The 23,345-nt window shown below is 35.7% G+C and overlaps 1 protein-coding gene across 2 annotated transcripts in view; it reads right to left on the reverse strand.

Annotated features, from left to right (window-relative positions):
- Positions 1-7,356: 7,356 nt before the first annotated feature.
- The window catches only part of APAF1 (apoptotic peptidase activating factor 1), a 37,541-nt gene continuing 21,552 nt past the window's right edge, over positions 7,357-23,345 (reverse strand). The window contains exons 17-28 of one of the 2 annotated variants that reach the window (XM_040556418.1): positions 22,877-23,002; positions 21,662-21,820; positions 21,261-21,389; positions 20,360-20,485; positions 19,426-19,545; positions 16,850-16,975; positions 16,394-16,519; positions 13,858-13,977; positions 13,456-13,581; positions 12,540-12,665; positions 11,946-12,092; positions 7,357-8,973 (exon numbers count right to left, since the gene is read on the reverse strand). In XM_040556418.1, coding sequence (XP_040412352.1) covers positions 8,830-8,973; positions 11,946-12,092; positions 12,540-12,665; positions 13,456-13,581; positions 13,858-13,977; positions 16,394-16,519; positions 16,850-16,975; positions 19,426-19,545; positions 20,360-20,485; positions 21,261-21,389; positions 21,662-21,820; positions 22,877-23,002 — 1,575 coding nt within the window. In that variant the 3' untranslated portion in view covers positions 7,357-8,829. Of the gene's footprint in view, positions 8,974-11,945; positions 12,093-12,539; positions 12,666-13,455; positions 13,582-13,857; positions 13,978-16,393; positions 16,520-16,849; positions 16,976-19,425; positions 19,546-20,359; positions 20,486-21,260; positions 21,390-21,661; positions 21,821-22,876; positions 23,003-23,345 lie in introns of those variants that run through there. The other variant, XR_005819749.1, reaches the window with a different exon arrangement.

Below are 23,345 nucleotides of genomic sequence, written 5' to 3' on the forward strand. Positions count from 1 at the left end.
CACCTGTTAAGACTATAAACTTCCTGTTCCTGTGATTAAAATTACATGGAATAGATACATCTTGCCATTTATTTCCAAATATTCTCTCTCCAACATCGTATTTCACAACTGTATCACTGTGATCGATGGACTAAGCTGTATTTTGCTAACTGCAGCGTTTTAATACTAAATGACCTCTTGTTTACTTTGCTTATTGATATTTCACTGACTGGTATACAAACCCTAATCATTTGCTCCTATACTTTACTTTGTAATTTATACTTTAATGTACCATAAACATCTTTTAATGTATTTGTCTATGTTTTACTGCAGTTTCTACACCTCTTTTTGAGGCGATATATAATATCATAAGATAGCATCTCATTCAGTAGGTTAGATGTTTTTTCCACATCTGTGGAACTGTGGCTCTGTGGACCCCTTTCAGTGATTCCCAGCTCTAACACGTCCTACATTAATTACATCTATGTTCCCACCTATGCCAAAATTAGCTTTTCTGGAAAGATTCCAAACATGTAATTCCCTGCTCAAGGTGATATCCTGTTATACAAGGAAAATGCAAGCAGAGTACAATCACTGACACCTGGAAAACTGCTAATTTTTACACCTTGTATTTGATTTCGTAATTTTGTTATATAATAAAGATTTCTTAAAGGTTTGCTTTTCAAGAATGTCTTGGCTGATCCAGAGCCAACTGTGTGGGTGTTCTTCATCTCACTATAGTTGATTTAACTTGTAAAATGGAGACATAACTTCCTCTCTATATTTTCTTTCAATTATATAAACATTCCTGTGAACAAGTCAGTAAGAAATTATGACAGATTTAGAGCTGCCTGGTGATAATTTATGAGTACTTTGGCCTGATTACCAAAATGTTTGTTTTATGGCTTCACTTGTTTAACACAGTAAGAATCTCTCGTGAATAAACAACTCTGAAAGAGAAGAATAACTCAAGGTACCTAGTTTTCCATTTCTTGTGAGTTGTTAGGGAAAATGCCAGAATTGCTTGAATAACCTATTCAAAATAGCCTACAAAACTTAGATGTAGAAAAAAAAAAAATCCCCAAAATACATAAGAGCTAAATTTGTCTTTCAAATGGAAAACAAAAGTTCTTAACTGTTAAATAAAGAAAAAACAACTGTCACTGTACAAAAATTACCACCACAATTACACCTTGACCTTTAACATGCCACAATTACTGGATTATCTGTGCTAATTTTGTCTTTACTTGCTCTGGGGAATAGCTTTTACAGTCCTCTCACTTTGACCAAGTCCTTGGGTTACAATACCAAATTCAGCTGTTCTTGCCTTTAAGTATTGACTGTGCGTAGGTACTTCTGATTTTTCCTTCTAATGAATCCTACCAGCCATGAACACTCACCTTAGAAATTGGAACAAAATACCTCAGTGTAGTCATTTCAATAGGGAAAACCAATTTGTTAGAACTTAAACTTTGTGCAAAACACACAAGTTTCTAAACAGAAGACACCTAGGCTCAAAGCCCTGTACTATTTGTCATAATTATCAATTCCAAATGAGAAAACCAAACTTCATTTTTGTGAGAAAGGAGAATATATTAAAGTTAAGAAATCTTGTCTTTGCTGCTAACTACTTGAAGTATTCACTGCATCAAGTTCTCATTTTCTGGATGGATTCCTGCTTAACAAGAAGAAGAAAAAGATGTACTACATAGGTAAGTAGATATCCTAAAATAATTTCTAACAGAACTCAAGCAAAATGAGTATGGCAAAATGGAGGTAAAAAGCTGCATGCTGGAGGCACTGTGGTATAGCTTTTGAAAAGCAGGAAGTTTAATTTGCATGCAAACTAAAAATACAGATAGGGAAAGGATTATCATTAATAGAGAAGGTGATCTTAATTGCCTAGATTCATACTTTAGTGACAAAAGCATCCTGATACTCCTATCTAACCATCTGTTAAGGGTCATTCTTTTTTTCAGTAATACAAGGTGAAAAAAGAGATGCGGAGCACACACTGAGAAAATGTCCTATTCCACACTTTGTGATAAAAGAAAGGATAGTAAAGTCCAACCTTGCTTCCAGCAAATCTTCTTCAGCAAATATTACCAATACTAGAACCTAGAACAGTGGAAACTCCTATCTGAAAGCAGGTTAACAGTTACTGAGGGCTAAATATGATACGTAATGACAGATAAAGCATCTTGTGAAACTGCAAAGTGTAAGGAACTGCACAGCTGGTAGAAATTTAAAAGAAAAAAAAGACCATAACTTCAAGGGATAGACTTTTTTCCCATGTCTATCATAAAGAAAAGTTTAATCATTTCAACAGATATTTCTAGAAAAAGGTGATAAAACAATCAAATTGGCAGACTTTTAGCTTATTCTGATCTACTTTATTTAATTCTTTAACCGATCTTTAATGCTCAGGATATGCTATGAAGAGAATTCCAGGTCATGTTTAGTTCAATTGAACTGTACCTGTCTCTTGCAGGTTTTCACTGATACCAGCATGAAAAACAAACAATTCTTCCACAGATTCAGTTTGGCCATTTACCACTCTTCTTTTTGAACGAATGTGTACCCGGGGAATTGACCTCAAACCCAGTTCTCCAGACTGATGAAAAACAAACTGCTGAGTCAGAAGAGCAATCTTATAGCTGAATCCTTGATACTGCAGAAAAAGAGAAGAATTACTATCTGCTCTACAATTTTTAGACGGGACAAAAACACAACTGCTTGGCTTTGAGAAATATGAAAGTGCAGAATCTGAAAGATGTTTAAAATATTTCTGTAACTGCTTTGAAATTTCAAATGCACTGAGGTAACAATTTTTTTGTGTGCTTTTGTTAAACATATACTCAACTAGAAATAAGATTTTACCAGCATTTAAACCATTTAAAGTCTTTGAAAAATTGTTCCTCTTCACATTTCCCAATTCTTGAAATTGTCACAAATACTGATAAGACCCCTTCGACATAGTTCCTCAATCTCTCATTTGTAAAGCTGTTAATATAAAATGCATAATTGTTATTCTGTACTGAATATAAACTCCACAGCACATTTTAAGAATTCATACAAATACACTGAAAAATTTTGGCTCTACCAACCTGCATAAGTGTACCTTACTTTATTATCTAATATGATGAGTACTCAACCATCAAGGCATGACTATCAGTTTCAGATTAGATCCTTTAAAGTAAAATGCATGATCTGTATTTAGAGACAAATTTCCACTGGCCAATACCTATTTCTCTTCATTCATTTATTCTCTTTCTTAAAAAAATAAATAAATAAAGTTAAAAAGACAAAACTCCAAGCATTTCCAAACCTCACATTAAAAATGTCAGGCCTCTCATGCATTATTGCAGTGGTTTTTAACTAAAAGTATATTTTTCAGTGTTTCCTTTTTTTTTTTTTCCTCAACACTTCTGCCAATGGCCTTATCTACAACAGCTAACACTGCTCATAATATTAAAAGATGACGTTAAGTGGTTCTAACCAGGAAGTGCAGAAAGAAAAGAAACATATCTGTCATTGTATCTCTGGGATCTAAAAACATTCTCTGATGACAAGACTGAAATTTCTTAGTATTGGAGTAAGGGTTTGCATCAGCACACTATAAAGTCTTAGCGTACGTAAACCTGAAGCACTATCTCATCTTGTTTTTTTTCCTCTGGAAACCCAGCAAGTCTCTGGTGACCAGCAATAGGACCTGAGGAAATGGCATGAGGCTGCATCAGGGGAGGTTCAGCCTGGATGCTGAGAAAAGGTTCTTCATGACGCAAAAGGTCAGGCACTAGAAGAGGCTCCCTAGGGAAATGGTCACAGCACCAAGCTTGCTGGAGTTTAAGGAGTGTTTAGCCAACGCTCTCAGACACATGGTCTGATTTTTGGGTGGTCCTATGTGGAGCCAGGAGTTTGACTCAATGATTCCTGTGGGTCCTTTTCAACTCAGGATATACTGTGATTCTGTGAATATTGACTCTAGTGAAGAAGAGAAGCGTGGACCTGTTCTTACTATGTTTGGAGACAATAACAGAAAAAATAACGTGATTTTCAGAACTGCATGAGTAAGGAAATCCCTGCTCTCATCTGCTAGAAAGTACTGATTATCTATGGGAATGAAATTACTTACACAATTGCAGAGAACAATTAAAATAGCCTATTGCTTCAGAAGCATGACTAATAGAAAATACCATTTTTAAAATATTAAACATTAAGTATACTTTAAATGCATTTGTGCATTAGAAATAATACATGTATTGCCTAAATAGCATCATATTTACGTTTACACAGCTGAACTGGGTAAATTTGTCTTTGCCTCATTTAGAGTCATTTTAGGCATCGTAGTTTTCAAAATTCATCTGAGTTTAGGCAGTATTAGAGAAAGCTGAAAAAAAATCACAGAGACACAAAGAAAGTGTAATGAAGTAAATATAAGAAGAAATTAAAAATACCACATAAGTATACAGTTTAATTGTGGCACCCTAAATAGCCACACAGATGATCCCTCTTGAGCACAGAACAAGAATCCTCTCTAGCCTGAAGGACCAGGATCTATAATTGTCCTCAGAGCCCCAGTTACACATACAATATATGGCTTGTTACATGGAAACAAGCACAGGAAGATGATATGTTTTGTAGATCAGGCCCCAGTCAGTCAGGCCCCAAGAGGCCTACTGAAACACTTATGAGATACTTCACCTTTCTCATCTTTCTAAATGAACACACACCTCATTTAAATAGTCCAACTATCACACAGTTGTGCTGCATCCGCCAAGTGTCACAGTAGGAGATGGTATAGGAAGTACTGAAGTTGTCAATAATACAAGCAGACTAAAAATCTTACTCCTTTACACTCACTGGATCTTTTCGGTTGCACTCTGACACCCCAGCTTAGGCCTCTATCAGACCTAGCCTTTGGAGGACCGGCATGAGTTACTTTGAAAAAAAGATAAACATGCAAGGTAGGTAGCAGCACACAGCATGGTAGCTTTGTACATGCTGAAAAATATTGGTCAGCCTACTTCAGAGTTCATGCCACAAACGAGCCTAGTCTGTTTAACAGCTTACTGCATATTGGCAGAGCCAGTAACTGTGTCCCATTCTTAGCTGGAAAGAGCAAAGTGAAATTGGGCATGAAAATCACACAAAGAGTTTTGAGTAGCCGGTACGCTATCCTCTCTCCAAACAGGAAGGTTTATTTGGCTTCTGCTCTTTTTGAAATCACAACAGAAATAAGGTGCCTCAAGTCCTCAGAGATCTTGTTTCATCATCACCACCTCTGAGACCATATAAATTTGTAGTAGACAGAAGGAAGAAGGAAAGATGTGGACAAACACATCTGAGTGCACCATCAGGGGAATACTAGAAAGCACCTCTCAGACACAAGGTTGGCCTTCGCTGAGCTCCTTGGCATTGCCATTTGTGTTGCACCTGAACTTACTACGGAGGAGAGACAGCAACTGAACAGTTTTTGTGTAAGGCGTTCATGTTCTGTTAGCAACTGGAAGAAGACACACAAATTCTCTGTAACCTACTGGTGTTCTGGATTTACTGTCTTCTTGAAGATGAGACAGCATGGCCTCTCTGCACTATTCTCTTCCAGGAAGGAAAACAAACAAACAAACAAACAACCTATCAGACCGCTTTCTCAGTGTGGCTTTCCCCTAAAACCTTCAAAGGCATCATCTTCTGTGAAAGAGCAGAGATGAGGACACACACTGTTGTAGCTAGGTATAACTGGACTCCATACAGAGACTGTAACTCACACAGCATTCTCTAACAGAGTCTAGCCACATAATTTTCTAGGGGAGGCAGAATAATTTTGGGGCAGAGGACATTCCCCTACTTGCAACAGGTTACCAGTTCCAGCTGTACCCACACACTCCCGCAGTAGACAAGAAGTCTATAAACCTCTACATGGAAAAACCTCAGGCAATACCTGCACAGCTCCATTTCAAATGACTGTTAGAAAGGAGAATGATGTAGTTAAGGGAATGGTACAATTCAAGGCAATAAAAGATCTCCTTTTAAGCAGTTGCACCGTGTGGGTACAGTTTTTTGTTAATAAAGGAGACGAAGCAAAGGAAAAAAATTGTAAAGGAGCTGTAGGCCTAATTGCCAAAATGAAGAGACTCAAAACTTCTACAGAAGCTAACGGGCATCATTAGTAGAAAGTGTACCTAAAGTTGTTTACACAAAAGCACATAATAATTTCAGTTAAAGAACTACATAAAATTGGCAATGCCCATTAGTTAAATTTGGGTGACGCTACTTGATCTGGCATTACAAGACATAATGGAAGCACTAGTGTTCAATAAAAAATAAATAAAAAAATCTTGTGGTCAAACTTTATTTCGTGTCTTTTAAAATACATCTAAGCATCAAAGAAAACAGCCAAATCTTGCAGCAATGCAGCACTTTGTTTTTGTTTGAATGAACTGCCTTAAACTTCTTAAACATTTAAAGATGTTGCTGTCTTGGTTGGCCCCGTCTTAACAGTTTTTCATTTTCTTCTTGTGAATCATATTTATTCTTTGTTTCTTCAGAGTTTCTCATCACTATTTCTCTTCTTTCACCACACCTATGAAGTCTTAGTAGTCAACTCCATCCATTTGTACATAAATGCCAATGTCCAGACTCTAACACCACCTTCTATGAAGCACAGCTTCCCCAGTGGCAGCAACACAATCCTACGGTGCTGTGCATTCTTGAATTATTCTTCAAGGATGACTGTATGTTCCTCACATTTCCAAGCTTATGTGCTACTTGTCACCTACTTGCTTCAAAATCAAAATGCACTATAAAATCCAATCGTACGTTTTCTTCATTAAGCTGTGATCAGATTTTCCTATCATTCAAGATTCATTAACACTGTAATGAAAGACAGCTTTCTGACCTGGTTTCTCATGTGAAACATTTATCCCGTATCTTTTTACCTAGTTGGGTCTCTAAGTTGACTAACATGGTCAGTGCAGTAAGGACAGCACTGCCTATGCAATCAAGGGAAACTGGCTGAGAGGAGCATCCCACTACTTGCACCTTCAGGTAATCAGGGAGGATATTGATGAGGTCTGTATAAACTAGACAGAGTAGAAGCAACTATGTCCCGAACATGAAAGGACACGTTCCAAGGCTTCAGTTTCCCTTTGTTCACTTTTTCCTCCATCATCATATTTAATACTACTGCTTATCTGTCAAAGAATTTTTGATGTGGTTTGAAAAGTAGCATTATATTCAGATTGACAATAAAGACACAATACAACTTAATAAAGGAGGCAGCACTTCCCCTCCCTCCCACCCCACAAGAAAGAAAATAAACCAACAACAACAACAAACTCGCACTCAAGAATTGAAATTCATAATTTCAGCCAATATTACTTGGATTATCTTTATTGAATGCTGTACTTTCTTAGAATACAAAACATTACATTTTTTTCTATCAAATTTTTTCTCTTTACATTTCTGCCAGCAGTACTTTAATTACCCCGACCCGTATTCAATAGCACCTTAGAAACAGTGGAATTTCAAGTTAGAAAAGAGGAAAAAAATGATTGTCAAAAACAGGCAGATATTAAGAATGTATATTAAATCTTCTGTAATGCGCACAAAAATTACTAGAATTGAGAATTTCACTATTTAGTATCACTTGATACACACTTACTAATGTACCTTTGGCAATCAAGTATTTAAATGACGTGTTCTACAGCCAACAACAAAAATATGAAAATCGTGACATTAATGCTTGTGCAGTTGATCATAGTAGTTGAGAGGCAACTTACTAGAACAAGGCTTACTGGCACCTAAGAAAAAAAGTTAACTAATTATTCACAAAAGATATGTCAAGTACAATTATTAAGTACAAAATGTCAAAGATTCTAGCCCATATAGAATCTATAAATAGACTGTAAAAAATAAAAATAAAAAAATCACATATTACCAGGAAAGGGAGCCCTGTACAAAGAATCTGATGTAAACAAAGCTGACAACAATAAAATGTCTCCATTGCGTACAGTGATTAACTGAATGGTAATTTCAAAAGGAAAAATAACCAAAATTCACACTTTCTAATATTTTTCAATATAAGTCTTTTAAAGAATTTCCAATCTCAGTTTAGCTGGTTAGTTCTGTTCATCCTCTGAATGGATACGTGGCACAATCTCTTCCACTTGAATTCCAATATCCCTTCAGATTTTGCCTCGAGCAAACAGAACTCAAGATGTCCCCCTTAACAAGAAATAGCTCGTACGTGTTACAATACACTTTTATCTCCACAAGGTTAGAAGCATGAAGGTTCTCACTGAAAGAGGGAAGCAATGCTGCTGTAAACTGAACAGCTACTTGATTTGTTTCGAACTTGAAGCACCAAGATATTTCATTTTTCAAATGAAGGATGTCTCCAATTCTTTCCATTCTGTTGTAAACGAAAAACCTTGCATCATAGGAAACTTTTTTTCTTATCGTACAGTTGTGTCCATGACTAGAGAGCATTTAGCCATCAGCCTTAGCACAAAATACATTACCTATTACATTCCTATTATTTTTTACCGACTTTTATTATTAACTTCACCTAATTTGAATAAATCTTAATAAAATTTTGTTACAAAATTGGAAGCAATATACTTAAGATTTAAATCAGGACTTAAATATTATAATAATGCTTATTAAAAACAAAATTAAATGCAAATTAATTTGCCAAAACGTGCACAAATGTACATAAATATGCATGAAAACATCATGAATGCAACACTGCAATATAATTCACAGCTTAATGAGACAAAAAATTAGCAGAATTTGTTTCCAGCTCAAAAAAAAATGAATTAATCTCTGCAATGTTCAGCCCATTAATCACAATTTCTGTAATACATAAAGAATACCAAGATTATCAACAGTCACGTACACTTTGAAATCAGGGGACACGTGTATTGACTTAAGGTTAGTTCCATTTGTGTAGAACGTTTGTAAGGATTCTCCAGTAGTTACATTCCACCACTGTAAAATAAAACAATACACTTTCAGTTAGTTAAAGTACGGTTAGAATAAATCATATAAAAAGGCCTAGCATGGCTAGCCCAATTGACTGCTTTCCTCGCAGAGGTAGAACTAAGAGAGAAAAATACAAGCAATCTTAAATAGAAGAGGTTTAGCAAAAGACTAATTACTAGAGATATAAGACTTTCAGACGAAAAGAAACTTCAAAAAGACTGAAGCTGTTCAATTTAAGGAACACATATAAAACAAATTCAGGCACTCCTCTTTCATAAAATACAATCAATAGAAGTAAACTGTAGCACAGCTAATTTTTTTTTAAGATTATGTATTTTTATACAACCAAATGAATACACAAAACTTATTGCCATACAGTATAACTGAAACTATAGCTAAACTGAAAAAAAAAAAAAAAAAAAGGCAAACCAAAAAAACCCACACACTTCACTAGAATCACAAAAGGATTAATCATTTATACAGATTAACCTTTTTCAGTTATGTCAGCAGGACAGACTTTTTTCCAGTTAGTCTGTACATCCTTTTTTGTTGTTGTTGTTTAGGCTGTACAGTAAGCAGTAGTAACAAAAAACAACCTTCTACCAACAGTTTATTCCATGCCTGTAGAATCGTTTCACATTTCTTATACTGCTCTCAGAAGAACTGGAGACCACAATGAACCGAAATCAGTCCAGCACAAACCTTTTACTTGTTCCAATAAGAAGTCTACCCTCTATTGTTCCAATATTTGAGTGCAGTAGAAAAATACTGAAACAGATTACCCTTAACTTTGATTACCTTCGACAAAAGCAGCTGACGTTACTACTTTTTAACTTATTTCATGAAGTATGTAACGATAGTAGTTGTGTGCATAATTCAGTTTTGTAACTACACAGCTATGTTTTGATTAAAAATACCTTTCCCAAAGTGTCTGTTATTTAATGAATCATTTGTTTAAAGGTATGTTCCATGTAGCATAATCTAACTCTGCTCGATATTCTGACGTACAAACTCCTGAAATGTTTCAGACTTTCACTGACTAGGATCTCCCTTTAAAAAGGGGTTTGTATGGGTGTGTTTGCATGCACATCATACTCATCCACCTGTAGATTTTGAAAGAAAAACAATAATACAATACTTTGAGAAGACACGGTGACAGAATCTGTTCTCAGTGACGAGAAAATGGCATTTGCCATTCCAATTTTCAAAAAAAGGGAAAGGACAACCCTGGAAAATACAGGCCAATAATCTTCACTGCAGTCCCTGGCAATATTATGTAACAAGTTTTCAGGAAGCCATTCCAAGGCACATGAATGACAAGACAGCAGTCATTAACAACCAGCATGGATTTACCAAAACAAATCATGCCAAACCACCCAGCTGACTTCTATGACATTAATGGTGGCTCTGTAAACACCACGGCAAGAGCAGTGGATGTGATTTACCTTAACTATAGTCAGGCCTTCACTATGGTCTCCCATATTATCTTGTAGTCAAACTGGACAGATAAAGACTGGGTGGGTGGAATATATTGTAGGTGACAAACTGGGTGGACTGCTAGATTCAAAAAGCAGCAATTTAGTCACTGTGTGTTGAGCTCCCTCCTCCAGTACAGGAAAGAGGCTGACAGACTGCAGCAAGTTCAGTATGTGGCCACTGAGACGGCTGGATGCCTGGAACAGGTCGTAGAAGAGAGATAGAGTATTGAATATGTTTAGCCTGGAGAAGGCTAACTGCCATCTTCAACTACCAAAAAGATGGTTAGTGATGACAGAGCCAGACTCTTCTCTCAGGGCCCAGAGAGCTCCCTGTTTCGGTTGGAGGGGCAAAATTTGTCAGGGCAAGGCCCTAAGCAATCTTACCGAACACTCTAAACAACTGGCTGGATTAGATGAGATCCAGAGGTCCCTAACATCCTAAACCATTTGATGACTAAGAACCGTCACAACACCATACTTTGTAACCACAAGACAAAACAGGAAGGAAACTACAAACAGGATGCATGCCTTATTCTTTAATAAGAAATGAATGTCAGAAAATGTTTTCAATGCAAAATTAGACAATTCAATGGTCTTTGTTTAGTGGTTACTAACTGACTTGAAAGAATTAGTCTGGTAGCACAACCAATGGTCATCCACTGACCAACAATCAACTACCCTTCGGCACTTTGTGAAATGAGAACTCCACAAATGGTCATCCATCCATCCATCCATCCATCCTACCCCTCCTTGGTCTCTAGCTGTTGGTACATGTGCACACACATGCACACACACACACACACACACCACTTCAACTAAGGTGTTAGCTACTGCATGAGGGGAAAAAATAAAACTCATGAGAAATTTAAAATTATGAGGAACCCAATTCACAGACTTAAAGACAGACCTATGCTTTTCCTGTCTAGTAGTTTCTCAGTTCTCTAGTTTCTAAGTTCCAACATACCATTTTCCAATAGTTACCCATAGAATGTCTTTCAAGGCAGAATATTCCCACTTGCAATTCCGTCTGAATTTTTATTTATGAAAAAAATTAAAACTCAGTTATCTTAAAAAAAAAAAAAGGAGCATTTTTCTGCTCATTAGAAAGAACATATTGCTGCTGAAATTGAGTGGATATTAAAGCAAACAGAAATGACTGAGATCCTTAATATTAAAAATGTTAATGAAGGGCTTTGCTAACAAAATTCTCAAGTTCCTAATTGTTTCTTGAACTCTGTGAGCAATAGCATTTATGGAGTTCAAAAACCAACTCCATCCTAGAAGTCTGAAGAATTCTTAAGACATATTCAAGGAGCTTTCAGATTGGAGAAGAAAAGTGAAAAGTGCCAGACAATCACGAAAATGGAGTGGTCTTGTTTTAAGTAAAACATGTAAGGCTTGTTTGTTTTAAGCATGTAAGATTTGTGTTTTCCTTTAGAATTATCACTGCATTGCCTTTTAATTAGGTATGTTAGAATATTTTATTATTTCAGGGCTTACCTTAAGATAGCCTCCAGATGACACAAGCATCTCACTGTCAGGTGAAAATGAGAGGTCAGTTACCCAGCCACCGTGTGTTGGTTCTCCTTCATCTACAGTAACTGGGGAGCAGAAGTGCAGTAATCCGCCTGTTAAAATGTCCCAAATCTAAGAGAGAGAAAAAGTTATGTATACAAGTGAGCTTAGGAAAAAAAAATCTCCAGTAAGGAAAGCTGAAATATGTGTTCCCGTGCTATTATTATCCTTTTTTTAAATAAATATTCTATTTGAAGTGACAGACTAACCACTCAAAATGGGCTCCCATCTTACCACTGTATCATATTTGCAGAACTTAATCATACATGCAATTCACAGTAGAATTGCCCATAAATCATGTGAATCAGTTCCTCAGCATTCATGGAGCATAAACCTATTAATATGTTTACAAACTACTGTCTCCCTGTATTAACATGCAAAGTATCTTTGTTATTTTCAACTGTCTGATATTCACTACAATGTTAATTAATTAGACATGCAGAACACAAACTATTAGAATTCTTTAGTATGAGAACTATCAATTGAATTATAAAATAAACAACAAGGTAAAAGCAGTACCCTTATATCTCCTTTGTCATCCCCAGTGGCTAGTAATTTGTTATTAGGAGAGAAAGTACAGCACCGCACACAGGCTTCATGACCTTTCAGCTCATGAAGAACACATAAGCTTTCAAAGCTCCATATCTAAATTAAAAAGAAGAGTAAAAACAGAAATTTTACAAACAATTATGATTTCATCCACTTTTTCTATAAAAGGTTTAGTGTTCAAATGTACAAAGTACTTTATACATATATAGGCATATATGTGTGTTTACTTATGTATGGATTATACCATAGTCTGTTTCTTTTTATTAATCACACAAGAATGCATTTGCTACAAATTACAGAACCAAGTGTGAACATATTTTTCGTTGGAATATGCTCTTTAATGCAACTGATTCGTTTATACGGAAGTTCACAGAATTGTCCCTAGAAAAAGGATTCATCAGTCAATTCAAAACCATATTTAAAAAAGCTAATGGGACACTTTAAAAAGCTAATGGGGTAGCCCCAGAACATTTAACATTTCACTACTTTTTGAGCCTAGCTTCTGAACAGAAATGATACCAGCAACTATGGACAACACTTTCTCTAAAAGTTTCAGAAATTTTCTTAATTTATATTTCCAAATTATATCACTAGGCTATTAATAGAGAAATCAATAGAGAAAAGTAAATGAAATGTTCTGCACAGACTTCTGCATTAAATGTGTATTTTATTTGTATTGAGGTCACCAGGACAGCCTCAAATTATATCCAGATCAATTCTGAATGCCTGTAGCAGCATTAGAAACATCTTCACACATATAGGAAACTTAACACTAGAAATACAACAGGATAACAAATAATCACCTGTTACCTCAAAATAAAAAGTATAGCAGACATTTCAGGCCAAACAAGGTATTGTGTTTATTTTTGTATACAAAGCAACCAACCTTTGCAGTTTTGTCAGCAGAAGTAGATGAAAACTTCCTACCATCAGGTGAAACAGCACAGGAAAGAACAGCACCTCCATGGCAAGCAAAATCTTTTTCTGTGTTTCCAGTGATGATATTCCAAACCTACAAAATACAAAAGTACCTTATTTTTCCACTATAACACTAAAAAAAAAAAATTAAAAGCATTCATCTTACAGGACAATGCATAGGAGATAAAGCTCAGCTTTTGCTAAAATGTAACAATATAAATCTTACTAGAAATAGAAAACATATTTTGTCTTAAGTCTCCGAGGCTTCCATTTTAAGATCAATAAACTGTATAAATAAATATAATAAAAATACAATAAAAAGATAGCAAAATGTATTACACAATTTATCAATAAACAATCTTTTACTTACCTTAACTGTTCCATCAAATGACCAAGAAAGAAGTTTTGCATTTTCCAGAAGCCTAAAGTCCTTGATAGCTTCCTTGTGCCCTCTTAGAAACACACATTCGTTCAGCTGCCAATTCCATACCTAATTATGAAGATGGAATACTTTAAAAATATATATATCAAACATAACTGAAGAATGAAATAGCTGATTTATTTTTAACCCGCAAGAAATACAAAAAGGTTTTATGGAGATGGCAACTTATTAAAAGGTAAGATATTGAAGAGGAATGCTGTAATACTTAATAATCAACCTATGGGATAATTTGCTTTAATATATTGATCATTGAAAAGTATGAAAGAAAACTGTTTCCCTGTAGTATACACAGAAACTGATTTTTTGAAGTGAATGTGATGCTTAATTGCTTGCCAGCCAAAAGAGTCAACTGTATCCTGGGGTACATCGAGCATAGCACAGCTAGCTGGTCAAGGGAAGTGACTGTCTACTGCGCTGGTGTGGCCTCACCTCAAGTATTGAGTACAGTTTTGTGCACCACAATATAAGGGCATAAAAGTATTAGAGAGCATCCAAAGGAGTGCTATAAGGATGGTGAAGAGTCTAGAGGGCAGGATGTATGAGGAGCAGCTGAGGTCCCTTGGTTTGTTCAGCCCAGAGCAGAGCAGGCTGAGGGGAGGCCTCATGGCGGCCTGCAGCTCCCTCACGAAGGGAGTGGAGGGGCAGGCGCTGAGCTCAGCTCTTTGGGGACAGCGACAGGACCCGAGGGAACGGCAGAAAGCTGGGACAGTGGAGGGTCAGGCTGGGGGTTAGGGAAAGGTTCTGCACCCAGAGGGTGGTCAAGCACTGGGACAGGCCTGACCACCAGACAAATGGTCTGATTTCTGTATTGTCCTGTGCGGAGCCAAGAGTTGGCCTCAATGATCCTTGCGGGTCCCTTCCAACTTGGAATATACTGGGATTTTATGATTCTATAAAAACTTAGTGGTAATTAAAAAAAAGGCAAAACCATCATTTTCTAGGCACCCCAAAAGTTTTCCGCTTTCAACCTCTGATTACTGCAATAAATACATTTCTGTTATCTGGAAGACCTCATACTTTTCTATACCTGATTTAAATTTCTTTTGTATTTTTAAAGTGTACTTTTAATGCAATATCATTTCAGTTTGTTTTGATAGCAAAATGACATTCGTATTTTTAATTCAACTATTCAATGAAAATTGAAGAAGTGTCATTTTATCTTACAGAAGCTATTCAACCTCAATTTAATTTAAATAGCGATGATTTAATTGCTTTTCAAATTAATAGGCTTTCTCCATCAAAGAAAGAACAGTAACCAAACGTGTTCAGATGACAACTGGAGCACTGTCCACTAGGGGGAGCTGAGGACCTAGGCAAGACAGCACCCACATCAGAAAAGGTGATAAACTGGCGAGCTGACCGTACTACTACTACCTTAACTAGTAGTGAGTGAGTGCCATAGCGAAGGCAGTCAAGCTAGCCTCAGATCCTCAAGTTCTGTGCAGTCAGAGCAAAACAAAAATCGAAGTAGGACATAGCATAGTCTATATGTACATTAGCAAGTAGGTAGAAGAGAAGTTGAAATAGATTGCTGAGCAAAACAGTGCTCGAGGACCAGCATCCATGGGGATTTTGGAGGTTTTATTTCAAACTCAAGTTTGGTTGTATTAACTGAATGTCCATACGTAGCTGGAGTACGCGCACTTTAGTTCACTTTAGGAATCCTGTCTGCATACCTGCAACTGTGCTGCAAGTGCAAACTAAAGCACAAAGTATAAAGGACCAGGAGATTCACTTCAAAAGTGCATCCCTGATATGAGCTCTAATACTAGTTTAGTAGCTAGGCTTAGTTTATTAATTTGAGCCTACGTTAGTGCAGTCATTCTATGTGTAGCTAGTATCTGTACTCAGCACCAGCCCACTCAGAGATGGGTCTTTTAATCCTATTCCCTTACACAATATAGGAGAGCCCACTGACAGACCTACGATACTTAGCCAATTCTGAGTTGCATCCCAAACCCTTCACTTATGTAATCTGAACTGTTATCTTGTTCGAAAATTAATCTTTCTTTTCACCCAACTTACAGGAGCTGATTCTATCATCCACAGTATTAAAAACAGAACTGTGTAATACTCATTAGTCTGTAGGGTATAAATAGAGGGTACAATTTCTAGAGCCCCTTGCCTCTGTCTGGTGCTCTAACTTGCTGCTTCCTGTTTCTGGTCATCCAGAGAAAAGTAACTTTTTATTTTCAATTCCTTGGCAACAAATAAATTACTCGCTATAGCATCACTTGCAAATTGCAAAAGCTGGAAAGCATCAATTAAAGCAACAACAGAACCAAGAGTACCAACTTACCCTAACACAACATAAAGATGCTCCATTCAAAATGCACAGAACCAAAATGGTTCCACACGCAGAATACAGAAGACATTGACTAAGTTTACATTAGGTATAGTAGAAAAGATTGTTTTAAATGACCTTTTGGGTACAATATAATCTTTTAAAATATATCTTCCAAACCTGTATGACTGCGTCATGAGCACTTGAAATCAGAGTCTGACAATCAGAGGTAAATCGACAATGCTGCACGGATGTCCTGTAGGCCTCCCGGTATTTCAGAACTTTCCCATCCAACAACTGTAATACCTTTACAATGAAGAATGCAATAAATCTATTTACTTTACATAGTTTATAGAAAGGAAGAGAAGAACTTCTAAATTCTTTTTAATTAATAAAGAGACTAAATACATCATTCTCAGTCAATGCAAAAATTGCATGAGCTCAGTACTTGGTAAAAAGAAATGCAGAGCTACGTTATTAATATTACCTCTAAATTATTGGCATTTCAGCAGCACTCAAATGTAAAAACTTTAATGTACTATACTAAAGAATATGATTGTAGAGTCATTAAAATGACAATCTTTTAAATAAAAGTATTTTTTCCTATTGTTTTAAATAAAGTTTACGATATAATACCTTTACTGTTCCATTCTCCTGTCCAAATGCTGCAAATTTTAGATCTTCACTTAAGCAACAGCAGCAAATTAGGGATTCCTGAGGTTCTGTCTGCATAATAACGTTGTCTGTATTTCCATTAATGAGCTGCAAGACAGGAAGTTAATTAAGTTAATAAAATATTTTAAAATGTAAAGTAAAATAAATTACAAGAGAGAGCTAAGAATGGTAAGAGAATAGTTTGTCAGTTTCTAAAATTTGAATTATCTGGATCAGTTACTTTCATAAATCAACTTCTTTAAAGGTCAGTGTAACCACCTCCAAAGAACGCTCTCTGAATGGGAGAAGTTTACAGAAGGAAGAACACCTCAGTATTAGAAGGCTTTTAAAAGTCTGAGTACAGAAAACAGTAACTTAACGTGTTATTCCTAGATTTCAAAAGCCATATAAGCAGCTCTGAGCTCAAAACTACTTGCCAGCCAGATTTTCCAATTCATGCCAAACAGAGCAGAAGCATGACTTAAAACTTACTAGCATATACAGTGCACCAAATTTCAACTCAGTGTTGCCCTCAAATTAATTCTCCAGGGGGAAGAAAAAAAAATCTTTAGAATACAATGATTTAAAAAAAAAATCTACCAGTATGATGTATTTAAAAACAACCATACAGTACATCAAAAGGTGACTAGGAAATCGTTTCTGAGAAATTACTAATTTACTAATTGCAAAAGGTAAAACATCACAGTTATGAGAAAAACTACAGATGTGATAGTAGAGATTTACTGTGGAATTACAGTACATATGCTTAACTGCAATTTGTCTTTTCGGTCAATTTCTCTTCTTGCACGAAGGTGAAAAATCTATTCTCTTACTACAATAAAGTCTTCTCTCATGACTGTACCTCTCCAGGATGTCAAAATACTGTATTTAGGGCAGCAAATCTAAGTACCAACTTCCTCAAGGAAAAGGTTCAACTAGAAAGCTATAATAGAAATGTACTACTAATAGACACACACCTCAGGTCTACTAATTTAGATGGCAGTCAGATTACACCATTACATAGTAGTTTTACAGATTTTATAATTCTGGAAAATTAAAAGAATAGACTATCCTACACCCATTTACATGCGAGGAGTAATTCAACTCCATTCATTGTGTTTTTTCTCTTCACTGTGGCTGTTACAGCTTCTTTTCTCACATATTTGAAATGTTCACACAAATTTTAATTTCAACATTTACCGCTTCCTGTTGGCTCTAAGTCAAAAATATCTTTATTGCCAAGGCTCTGATGGAGATACTTTAGTTATTTCTATATCCATATTACCTATTATTCAAATATCATCAATATTCCACTTAAAGTTTCCTTTTTTTTTTTTTTTTAAACAGGATTTTTAGGTAGAGTAAGAACTGGCTAATTTGCTGACAGGACAGACAAAAGACAGACAGAAAATACGAAGAGAAAAAGAGGAAATCCCAAGGAACTCTAGGACTAGAAATAAAGACGATGGTCATGCTGATTAGCCACGATTACATAGCTTACATGCTTGTGTCTGGCCGAACTAGGAGATAGGACACGACCCTACACAAAGAGATTATCTGCACCATGTCCTGCAGGGCAGCAGAATCTATTCCAACACTCACCTACCTACATATCCAGCAATAAGAATTCACTGATTTCACAGGCCAGAACAAAGGTTCTACCCTAGACAGCTGCTGCTTTAGGCTAAATACCTGGAATAGCTACCTCATAGCCAAAGGCACGGCATTGCCCATTTTATGGCTTCACACACAATCAGTTTGCATAAGCAGCACTCTGCAACAAATACGAAAATGTTTTTGCTTTTGAACAGTTGTAATCAAGTAAAAGAATAACCTGAGTGAATAAGAAAAGAATAGCCTGTTTGCCTTCACTTCAAAGAAAATCCTATCAACTGACATCATTTGATATATGAGAGAATCATGCTAAAAACAAACAAAACCAACAAAAAAAAATGTCTGTGCTTTTGCTATCACAGAATGGCAAAAAAATACGTTGAAAGTTGCTGTATTATTACTTGGCACACGGGGCGGTGGGGAGGAAGTCTCACAGTAAAAATAGTATATACACTATTAGTGATTTTTTTTAGAACACAAAAGGCTCTTTGCTGTCCTAAGGCTACAGGCTGACGTGGGCTTATATGTATCATTTCCCCAGTTTGAAATTATTACTTCAGCAGTAGGTCTGATGCATTAGGTACCTGTGTTGTGTAACACCTTGTCTATGTGTACTGTACACTGTGCACATTGCTGTGCATGTCTAAGCACACTTCCAGGGCTCACAACCTCCCCAGTCTTGAAGAAAAAACAGTTTTGTTCCTCCACATCGAGCTTCAGTTCCTACATCAGTGTGGAAACTTCCCCTCAATCTTGCAGTTTTTGCTTACTAAACTAGGCAGAGTTCCTAGAAATAAAAATGTTACCATACATTAAGAGTCATCTGCTACAGATTCAGCTGCTGAAAGTAATGAACAAGCAGTTCTTTCAGTTCTTCCTCTGTCTCCTACTGAGATTTGCAGATAACATTCAAATGTACCAATGCATTGAGAAATACAGCTTACTTGTATATGCTTCTGATTGTAAATTGCTAAAATCATCGCTTCACCATTGTGAAATACAGCGTCTAGTTCACTTTTTAGCACAGCATCAGAAGACTTGCACACCTTGTTCGTTTCCCAAATCTGTTGAAGAACACATTAGTTTTATTTCACTAGTTTTATTAGTTATATTAAAGGAACAAGATATAAAACTTGCTGAGTACCTATAAATCTAAGTCATATAAACTTGCAAGTAACATTAACTGTAAAACAGTGAAGTTATCCTCCTTCTATATTTATTTACTAGGTGAGGTTGTGCAATTACTACAGTGATTCCAATAGATGAAACAGAACTACTTTTTTTCCAAGGCTGACCAGCAGACTCCTCGGTATTTGGTATCATAGCTATACAGTCCACAATATTCCATTTCAAAGAGTGTTAAAATTCAATTACAATAAACATTAAGTACCGATTTCTATATTTCAATTGCTTTCAAAGTGTTAAGAATGTTAAGTGTTAACTTGGAAAGAAGGAAACGTTACTTTGGTAAGCTACAGTTCAACTTACACAATTTTTAATGAGGCATTACAAATACAGGAATTTGTCTAAAATATTAACACACAAATATATCTAATAATGAAAGGAACATCAACCTTGTAAGCTTACAAAAGAACCCTCAAAGTAGTTCACAATTTTTTATTTAGATAAAACCTAAAACAAGATAGGTTACAATTACTCTTGAACAGCTATTGGACTTAAATATGCAAAAAAAGGGGAACTCATTTTACTGTATATATAGATAACTTTATAATAATATTTACATTTATATTATATAAACATGTACCCATACATAATACCAAATACATGTTTGTATTATATATATGATTTTATAACAATTTAAACAAATAATATTATACACACATACACAAAATCATATTTAAAAAAAAGCGATCTTACTCGTATTGTCTGGTCATCAGAGGATGTCAGAAACAGAGATCCATCTGGGGAAAATGTCACACAGTGAACCCAGCTCATGTGTCCCCTGCAATCTGCTACTTTTGATAAGGATTTAACATTCCATAACTACAACAAAAATATGAAAGAAGAACTTAAATTGATTTAGATTGTATATTCAGGGAAAATAGTGCAAAACACAGAAGAAGTATACTTAATTACTATTTCTTCTAGTATTTTCTTACTTCTTACTCTGAAATCAGACAAGTAACAAGAACTGTGCCTGTTTATCACATTTTGATGGTCAGAGAAATGGAATCAGCAACCTCTTTGACTACTAAGAGAAATGAGGTGGGAGAAGAAATAACGAAATAGAAGGAACACCACATATCACTTGTTATAAAAACACATGTTGATCTGACCAAGTAGGTTGCAAAAATGAAACAAAAACAAACAAAAGCAAAACAAAGAGCCAGAAAACCCTGATACTTTACAGGCTTAGTTAGACATGCTAGTCAAAGTTATTTCAGCTGTTGTATTCCTCTTTAGTGAACTGCCACATTCTGTAACAGCATATAAGAGGAAAGAAGGGTGTTTTGTTTGCTTGTGTTGAATTAAGTAACAGGAAGGTATACACTCTGCAGAGTGGTAACAGTAACTTTAACTAAATACAGTAGCCTGGTGGTTTTATATACAACTAAGCTGAGTGTATAGCTTTGAAGTATTATTTCCCAATTTACATTTTATATTTTAGAAGCAAACAAAAATTATAACAATGAAGGACATTGAAAGCCTGTTAAAAGAGCTACATTTGTTTGAACTCTGCATACACAGAGTTAAAATGCATACAGATACAGACAAATGTATTATTTTATATTAGACCAAAAAAAAAAAAATCACTTACCTCAACAGAACAATGAGACAAAGCAACTGCTACTAACTCATCACCAGCGCAGAAGTCACAATATTGGATTGTACTGTGATGACTTACGATGACTTGCGTTAACAAATTGCTTGTTTTAACATCAAAAAGCTGTGAATACATAATTGCAATACTTAGCACAGTTGGAATGACTTCACTACAAACATAGTTTATCTACTCAGCAGCATACAACTTCAAATCTAAAACGTATTTCTCTCAGTCAATGCTTGTCACCCACATATTTTTACTTAACACACACTTAAAACTATGCAACTTATGTCTGAAACATCTAGGTGGCCTATAATATAATCTTTATTTGTAATTTTGATCTAGATAGTAGTATACTAACTACCTCTAGTAAATTATTAACGTGAGGTACTTACCAAAAGTTTATTTTTGGCGACGGCCAAAATCATGTCACTATTTCTGGACCAAGAGCAACATTTTACTAAAACCTCCACATCATCTTGCTCATCTGCATTTTGGAAGAAATCTTTTATCTCAATAGTTTTCAGTTCATTTGCTGAGCGCACTTCCCAAAGCTTCAGAAAAAAAATATAGAAAATACATGAAATCTCTGTTTACTGCTGAGGATAAAGAATACAACAGGGAAGAGCTATCTCCCAATCATTTCTATGGAGGAAAGCGAGGAAGACACACACACACACACAAAAACCACCAACAACAACAAAAAAAGAAGAGAACAGAAAGGAACACCAAAACAACCCTTTGCTACTTTCCCACTACCCCAATCAACAAATGGCATTAAATATTCACATGCCCAGATGGCCATCTCAACCTCTACTCTGCAAAAGAATAAAAACAAAAATAACATCCGCTCTGCAACTCTATTTAATAAAGCCCACTCACAATGAGAAATCTGGTATACATCCAGTTTTGTACCCTAATTTCACAGAGGCACCTGCCAATGAATTAGAGTACTTCTGTATCCTCCACCACAACTTTCCTTCTGAATGACAGCAGCTACTTCAACCCTTCTTTCCCAACTTCTTTTCAGCAACTCTACAGAAATATGTTTTAAGAACTGCAATTCTGGAATAACATAGATCTGTTGCAGCCAAAGGCAGTAAAAACAAATCTTACATTCTAAGGAAAAACAAAACAAAACCCTCTCAAATTCTCTTCTGGTACACACATGGCAAACAGCGCACAAATTACTTTTAATACTTATGTCTACTGATGGTTCATTTTCAGAGATGACAGATGTTTCAACTAAAATTAAAAAATATACATATGTATATATACATATTAACATTTTTTGTTTAAGTAAGTTTCAAAACACCCTCCACCCTTGCTTTCTTAGCCACGTACATTTTTTCAAAAAGATGGTGAAAAGTAAAAAGGATTCAAAATGAAGCTAGGTAGAATTTGTTTTGAACAGTAGACACCCAACTTTTTTTCTGGTAATGGACAAGCCTGTTCAAAGTTTTGCATTAAAAATAGTACCAATACTCAACTGTTTCAGGGTTTAATTCATTAAAATCTAATTATGCAAATGCAGAGCTTTCTTATACATATTTTGCATTTTATGAAAAAAAATCAAACCAAGCAGTTGATTTAACAAATATGCTGTGTACCTTTACTGTTCCATCTGTTGAGCAGCTGGCAACATATTCATCATTTGGCGAAAATCTACAGTGATTGACAGAATTTACATGACCAAACATTGTATTTCTACAGTACTTTCCCTTCAGATCCCAAAGCTGCATGAGAAACAAACAAATAAATATCATTATATTCATGAACTGTTCCAAGATAAATTTGAAAAGAGAAATTTCTCTTCAAAGAGAAATTTCGTTACTGAAAGTATTGTGCGGCATTGGAATAGGCTGCCCAGGGAAGTGGTTGAGTCACCATCCTGGAGATCTTCAGGAAACATGTAGTCTACATGTAGTAGCATGGTTTAGTGGTGGACTTGTCAGTACTAGGTTAAAGGTTGGAACAGATGATCTTAGAAGTCTTTTCCAACCTGAATGATTCTATGATTCGCACAGTTCACATTCTTAAAGTGCACTGGCAACCAAATCCTCAAACATTTTTTCTTAG

This window comes from Cygnus olor, chromosome 1 (assembly GCF_009769625.2).
Source record: "Cygnus olor isolate bCygOlo1 chromosome 1, bCygOlo1.pri.v2, whole genome shotgun sequence".
In the NCBI taxonomy this organism is placed as follows: Eukaryota; Metazoa; Chordata; class Aves; order Anseriformes; family Anatidae; genus Cygnus; species Cygnus olor.